The sequence below is a fragment of the Nannospalax galili genome, unplaced genomic scaffold, assembly GCF_000622305.1.
Source record: "Nannospalax galili isolate Female #2095 unplaced genomic scaffold, S.galili_v1.0 scaffold516, whole genome shotgun sequence".
NCBI classification, from domain to species: domain Eukaryota; kingdom Metazoa; phylum Chordata; class Mammalia; order Rodentia; family Spalacidae; genus Nannospalax; species Nannospalax galili.
Genome location: NW_008338260.1, coordinates 212,758 through 219,735, shown reverse-complemented (window position 1 = coordinate 219,735; position 6,978 = coordinate 212,758). Strand labels below are relative to the sequence as shown.

Sequence of the window (6,978 nt, the reverse complement as noted above, 5' to 3'; positions counted from 1 at the left end):
TACATATATTGCTAAAAATAAAGTATACTCCATTTCACTATTAAAATACACAGCTTCATACAGAAAAATTCATTTCTAATATAATTGACACTAAGATGCACATGTGTTTCTAATCTCGATATAGCTGATTATTATTACTCACAGTCAGTTACTTTCTGAGCTCCTTGGCATCTGAGCATGGACATAAAGTCATCAGGTAGATTTCAATGATAATGTTTTTCACATCTACTAGTTATTAAGGAGCAAATTTTTATGCTTTGAAGAATTATTTTTTTTAATCATTATTTTTTGAATTTTTAATAACTACATGGTTAGAAGAAGCATTCACTACAGCACACGTGTGCATTAAATAAATAAATAAAATATTTTAAAAAATAAAAATATTTCTTACTGTGTGTTTTCAGAACGCCTCCTTAGATGGAACACCAATGCAGTGTTTGCTCAACACATAGCTGTGGCTTGGTTCCCCAGTCTGTCTGTTATTTGACTAAGGTTTGAGGGTTTATGACAATGCACAAGGGGTTGAAGATGCAGAAGAATTTGTCCCTCAGATGTTGAACCCCCGTGGCACTGTGTAGCACGGATGTATCCTATGAAAGTTTAATTGCATCATTTTGAGAGCTGTGTAATTGCCTTTTAGCAGCATATTAAAGTCTTTGTGTGCATTGGACTGTACAGAGTAGCCGTGATGTTTTCACAGGCCACCGCGTTCCTGTTCTCCTTCCAGGCATACCATCTGCAAGAATTGGCAGATGTAATACATACAAAGGAGGATGGATCTCTGGCAACTTCCCATGTTAACCTGAGAAATGGCATTTGTGATTGTTGATGAACCCTGCCTATGTTTGTCTTTCTATAAAGTATTGGGATATAGAGTAACTTCATATGCTTTCCGATTTCATAGGTCGTTTTTGGATGAGCTAAAGACATGTGTGACTTCTGGCGATATTGAAGGCATTGTGTGCCTCACAGCTGTTCTGCATATTATTTTGGTTATTAACAAAGGTTGGTTACATTTCGTCCCCTTCATCTAGTGCAATACTGCCTCCACTGTTAGGGATGTTTGGGGGCTTTGGCCTGTTTCACCTCTCCTCTGCCAGGGCATTCTTCTCATAGCCTTTCTACCTCTGCTCCCTGGTGCTTTCTGAGTACAGTGCTGTCCACTGGGCCTGTCTTCGTGAACTTGCCTGCTCTGCAGTGCAACTCCTGTCCCTTTCATTTTCTCTTTTGGCTACGTTTAAGCAACGCTCTGTAGTTGAGAATTCAGTAACTTCTTCCCTTTGGTTCCCTTCCCTCCTTCTCCAGCCCATGCCCTTCCTTTTCCCTTCCTCCTCCTCTTCTTGCCTTGCATTGGCAAGTGCTTTATCACTGAGCTATGTCACCAGTTCTCTTAAAACTTTTAATTTAATTTGTTATTCTTGTTGAGGCAGTCTCACTATACAGCCCTGGGTGGCTTAGAACTCACTATGTAAGCCAGGCTGGCCTTGAACTCACAGACATCCTCCTACCAATGCCTCTGCTGAGATTAAAGACATGTGCCACCACACTTTTAAATTTTGAGATACTGTCTGACACACTTGTTTAAGCGGGTCTTGAATTCACTCTGTAGCCCAGGCAGGTCTTGAACTTGGAATTCGCCTTAGTCTTACTGGTAGCTGAGATTATAGGCTTATGCCACCAAGCCCAGCTTAGAATTGAATTTCTGTTAATACCCTGTGCTCCTTAAGTTTAAAAATCTGGGTAAGCCTGATAGCACAGGCCTGTAGCCCTAGCTACTCAGGAAGCTGAAGCAGGAGGATTGTTCAAACTTAGGAGTTTGGGGCAACATAGTGAAATCTAGTCTCAAATCAAAATTCTAGATGAATTTGTGTTAATGGTGGTCATGTTGGTGTTAGGCCTCTTTCACATATTCTAGCTAACAGAAAAAGTATAGGGAAAATACTTGCCAACACATGTAACATGCCAACCTCAGAGTGAAGTTCAGGAACATCTTTACATATTATTGGTTCAATTTTACTGATATTGAAATCTGTTTTAAGTTTAATATCTTTCAGATAAAGATGCTCCTGTCCCATGGGTTGGGGTGCCTGACGCATCTGTAATCTGTATAGGTATACGAAGGTTGAGTACCCTTCGCCCATCACTTAGGGCCAGAGTTCTATGAGGTTTTGGAGTTTTTAGGTTTTGTAGTATTTATATAAACTATACTGGTTGAGAGTTCCTAGTTTGAAGTGTGTGTGTGTCTTTTTGAGACAGGGTCTCTCTGTAGCCTCAGTTGACATGGAACTCACTATGTGGACCAAACTGGCCTGGTTCTCACAGAGATCTGCTTGCCTCTGCCTCCTGCATACTGGGATTAAAGGTGAGTGCCATCACACCTGGCTGTCCTAATTTGAAATTTTAAAATGGGAAGTATTTCACAATCTGAAACACATATAAGTGAGCAGAGGTTTTAGATTTTGGATTGTTTCAGATTATAGATTTTTTTTAGGGTTAGAGTGCTTAGTCTGTGAAGCTTTTTAGCTTATGAGACCCAGTTTAGGCACCAAAAAGGCTTGTCTGAGCACTCTGCTGATTCAGATATATGGAACACTTGAGATATGCAAAACAAGGGCTATTATTTCCCATGAGATGTTAAACACTACGTGGGTACTCAGATACCCATTACATAAGCAGGTGGATGATATGTGCTAGTCTGATATGTCACTCCTGTCTGGTGGTGGCATGGGTGAGAACCTTGTGATCCCCACTCATAGCAGATATGCTCAGTTATAGAATTCCTGGAGTAAGCCAGGGTTTACTTTGAAAAAATGACCCCATATACACAACAGAGTACATACGTTTCTATAGTGATGCTGAGATCTTTTCTCTTTCAATGCAATCTTCTCACAGGTAAACATAGAAGTGCAAAGGTGAAGGAGGCTGCAGCTACCGTACAGAGAAAGCTCAAGACGTTTATGGAGATCACTCTAGAAGAGGATAGCCTTGAAAGGTAAGTGTGAGGCTCACTCCAGCTGTGACCACCTGAGAACTGGGCCTGCTTGGGAATGCTCTTTTATTTCAGCTGCTTACAGCCAAGTGTAAGGATGGGGACATTTAATGTACTAATTCTTTGTCTTCAGAAACAAAATTGTCATTTGTAAAATTCTGCTTTAGAAAAGGGCATTCACTCTTGATTCATTATTTTCAGATAAGACACTGTTTGGGTTCGCTTGCTTCATTTTGAAACCATAGACATTTCCCAAGTATAAATGCGGGTCTCTGTTGGAGTGGCACAGCCCCTCCTAAGCCTTTGGTGAGATGCGTTTTCTTTCTTCCTGTGAGGCCTGTGGCTGCTCACAGATTATTGGTGACCAGCATGTTCCTGGGCTTTTTTCTCACTAACACCTCTTGGTGCACAGTGCTGTTCCTTTTCCTGTAGACTAAGAATCAAGGGTTGCCAGGTGTGAGAGTAGGCAGTCCTTGTTTTACATGTGCTAGAGAAGCAAACCACACATCGTAGCTACCTCCTCCTTTGGAGAAAGCCTTTCAAAACCGTAAATTGCTAATTTATGAATAAACTTCCAAGTGTGGCTTTTTGTAGGCTTGCTATATAGGCATAAAGGTGTGTGCTGCAACACCCAGCTACTTATTTCAAATTTCTGAAACATTGGTTTTTTGTTTTGTTTTGTTTTTTGTCCCCCCCGCCCCCCCAATCATCTGAGGCTTAGATAATTGGTAGTTTTAGACAATATACATATATATGTATGTATACATACATACGTACATACATGCATACATACATAATGTGTGTGATATTTTAAATATGAACATACACCATGTGTGAATGACACTGTGTGGCCTATCAGTCAAGTGAAGCCATTCAGCTGCCTTTGTGTTGGGAACACTGGCCTGTATGCTCATAGTAATGCACCTTTAGCTATGTAATCTTGTGTCATTGAATCTGTCTGTCCCAGCATCTCTTTTCCTTCATTCACTACCCTCCTTTCACACCTTGGAGACTTTTCCAACTCAGTAGAAAGAACCCTTCCTATGAAATTCACACACAACCCTACCTGTGTGGAGGGCAGGAAAAGCACGTGGGGATGGGTCAACGGAGTTGACTTATAAAGTAGTAAGATGGATCAGGTGTCAAATGATATGGAAAGCAGTTCCAGAAGAGTTGAAGTATTTCAGATACCTCCTTTGGCTAGATGAGGTGGCTTTTAAGTGTTTGGGATTGTGGTTTAGGAAGTCCTTGATGTTCCTTGTACTGTGTGGCTTTGTTGCTCTTGTAAATTATAAAATGTTTCTGCGTAAATAGGATGGGAAGAATAAACAAGAGGGCAAACAGAATACATGTCCCATGAAAGCAGAAGAGGAGCTGTTGGTAGATGCAGAGCAGTTGAGGGAGGTCGTGGGGCAGGTGAGGGATTTGGAGAAGAAGATCAACATGAACAAAGAATATATGAAAATGTCGTAGTGAAACCTATTACTTTAACTTTTAAAACTAATTTTAAAAACTGGAAATCAATGGAATAGATCATGGCCCTCAGTACCTTTGAGGAATTGATTGACTCCAATATTTTTGGAGATTACTGAAATCACTGATGGTGTAGGATTTGTATATATCTTATGCATACCCTTGGGGTACTTACAGAGTCACCTCTAGATTTCTGATAACCTGTGAGCACTATGTGTATATTGTCCTTGTCAAGCAGTGCAGTATAGGAAAAATAAATCTGTATTTGTTCAGTACAGATGAGGCTTTTTTTTTTTTTATTCTAAATCTGCGGTTTGAGTTCATGGATGTGGAGGCCATGGGTACAAAGAGATGACTGTATTAGTAGATCTGCTAATATCGAATAGTTCTTGTAATGTTAGAATAAAAAAGTGGGCTTAGTTTGTTTTAAATTTTTTATTGAGCTTTTGTATTTTCATACAACAGTTCTTAATCAAATTTAGACCCTCTCTTCTATCCATGCCTCCCCCATCCCCCTACCAGATCTTGTGTATTCCGCTGTACATGGTAAGTCCTATCTAGTCATAGATTTGTACCCAGACGTCCCTCAGTGTAAATTTGTCCACTGGAGTCTAGTCAGCCCATCTAGAGATTGTGTGTAAGTCACACTGTCCCTCACCCAGTAACAGTCTCCAATAGTTCTCAGTCTAGGGCTGGCCCCACCATCCATTTCTATCCTCCCCTTTGGGCCCTTGTTTAATTGAGTTGACATAGGTCCTGTGCTTGATGTCACCATTGCTGCAAGTTCACATGTGCAAGCTTCCAGTGGCCTGAAAGTCTCTGCTTCCTTGTGTTCATGAATCAGCCCTGGCTCTTTAAATCTTTCCACCCCCTCTTCTGCAATGGTCCTGAGCTGTGGGTGGTGGGTGAGGTTCAGTATCGGAGTCCTTTCCAGGGACACATACTCTACAGTCTCTTATTCTTGAAAACTTTGCCAGTTGAGGCCTTCTGTGTGCGTCTGTGTCATGCAATGCTTGTGAAGTCAGAAGAGGGCATTGGATTCCCCTGGAACTGAAGTTACGAACAGTTGTTAGCCACCACGTCACCATGTGGGTGCTGGGAACTGAGCCTAGGTCCTCTGCAAGAGCAGTCAGTGCTCTTAACCACTGAGCCATCTCTCCAGCCCTAAAGTGGTTTTTAGTCTGCGTTTCTCTAATTATTAAGGATGTTGAGTACTTTTTCAGATGTTTCTTAGCCATTTTTATTTCTTCGTTTGAGAACTCTTTGTTCAGGTCTATTACCCCTCTTTTTATTGGGTCATTTATTTTCTTGTTTCTTTGTTTTTTTTTTGAGTTCTTTATGTATTCTGGATGCAGCTGGTACAGATTTTCTCTCGCTTAGTGGGTTTCCTCTTCCCTTCCTTGGTTGTTTCTTTTGCTGTACAGAAGCTTTGTAGCTTAATGAAGTCCCACTTACTGATTATTGACCTTACTGCCTGAGCAGCTGGTGTCTGAATTCAAAAGTCCTTTCCTACACCTATATCTTGGAGGATACTGCCTATGTTTTCTTCTAGCATTTTCTGAGTTTCAGGTTTTATATTGAGGTCTTTGATCCATGGGAATTGACTTTTGTGCAGGGTGAAAGATAAAGATTCAGTTTTATTCTTCTGCAGGTAGAGATCCAGTTTTGCCAGCATCATTTGTTGAAGATGCTCTCTTTTCTCCATTGTGTTTTCTTGGCACCTTTGTTGAATATCAGGTGGCTGAGATTGCATATGCTCATATTTGGGTCTTCTGTTGTGTTCCATTGATCTTACATGTCAATTTTTGTGCCAATACCATACAGTTTTTCTGACTAGCTCTGTAATACCTGAGGTCTGGTATGGTGATTCCCCCTAGTGCTGTTCTTTTTGCCCAAGATTGCTTTGGCTAGTTGGGGTCTTTTGTGATTCCGTATGAATTTTAGGATGATTTTTTTGAAGCTCTGTGAAGAATATCATGGGTATTTTGATTGGCATTGCATTGAATCTATAAATTGCTTTTGGTAAGATGGTCATTTTCACAATATTGATTCTACTGACCCATAAACATGGGAGGTTTTTCCATGTCCTAGTGTTTTCCTCTTTCTCTTTCTTTAGAAATTTGAAATTTTCGTTGTGGAGATCTTTTTAGGTTTGTTTATTTAGGTCTTTGTTTAGGTTTATTCCTAAATAATTTTTTTGAAGCTATTGTGAATGGGAGGTTTTCCTTGACTGCTTTTCTGATTGCTTGTTATTGGTATATGGAAAGGCTACAGATTTTTGTATGTTGGTTTTGTAAACTGCCACCTTATTGAAAGGATTAATCTGTTCTAACAGATTTCTAGTGAAATTTTTGGGATCTCTTATAATATATTGTCTGCAAATAGAGATAATTTGACCTCTTCTTTTCCAATTAGTAATACTCCTAGTTCCTTCTCTTGTCTTATTGCTCTTGCAAGAGGTTCGAGCACTGTATTGAAAAGGAGTGGAGATAGTGGACAGCCTCGTCTGGGTCCTG

At 40.3% G+C, this 6,978-nt stretch overlaps 1 protein-coding gene across 2 annotated transcripts in view; it reads left to right on the top strand.

Annotated features, from left to right (window-relative positions):
* Ncapg2 (non-SMC condensin II complex subunit G2) overlaps positions 1-6,978 on the top strand; it is a 76,434-nt gene that overhangs the window by 54,846 nt on the left and 14,610 nt on the right. For both annotated transcript variants that reach the window (XM_008833059.3, XM_029563490.1), the window contains exons 26-27: positions 905-1,005; positions 2,893-2,992. In XM_008833059.3, coding sequence (XP_008831281.1) covers positions 905-1,005; positions 2,893-2,992 — 201 coding nt within the window. The remainder of the gene's footprint in view (positions 1-904; positions 1,006-2,892; positions 2,993-6,978) is intronic.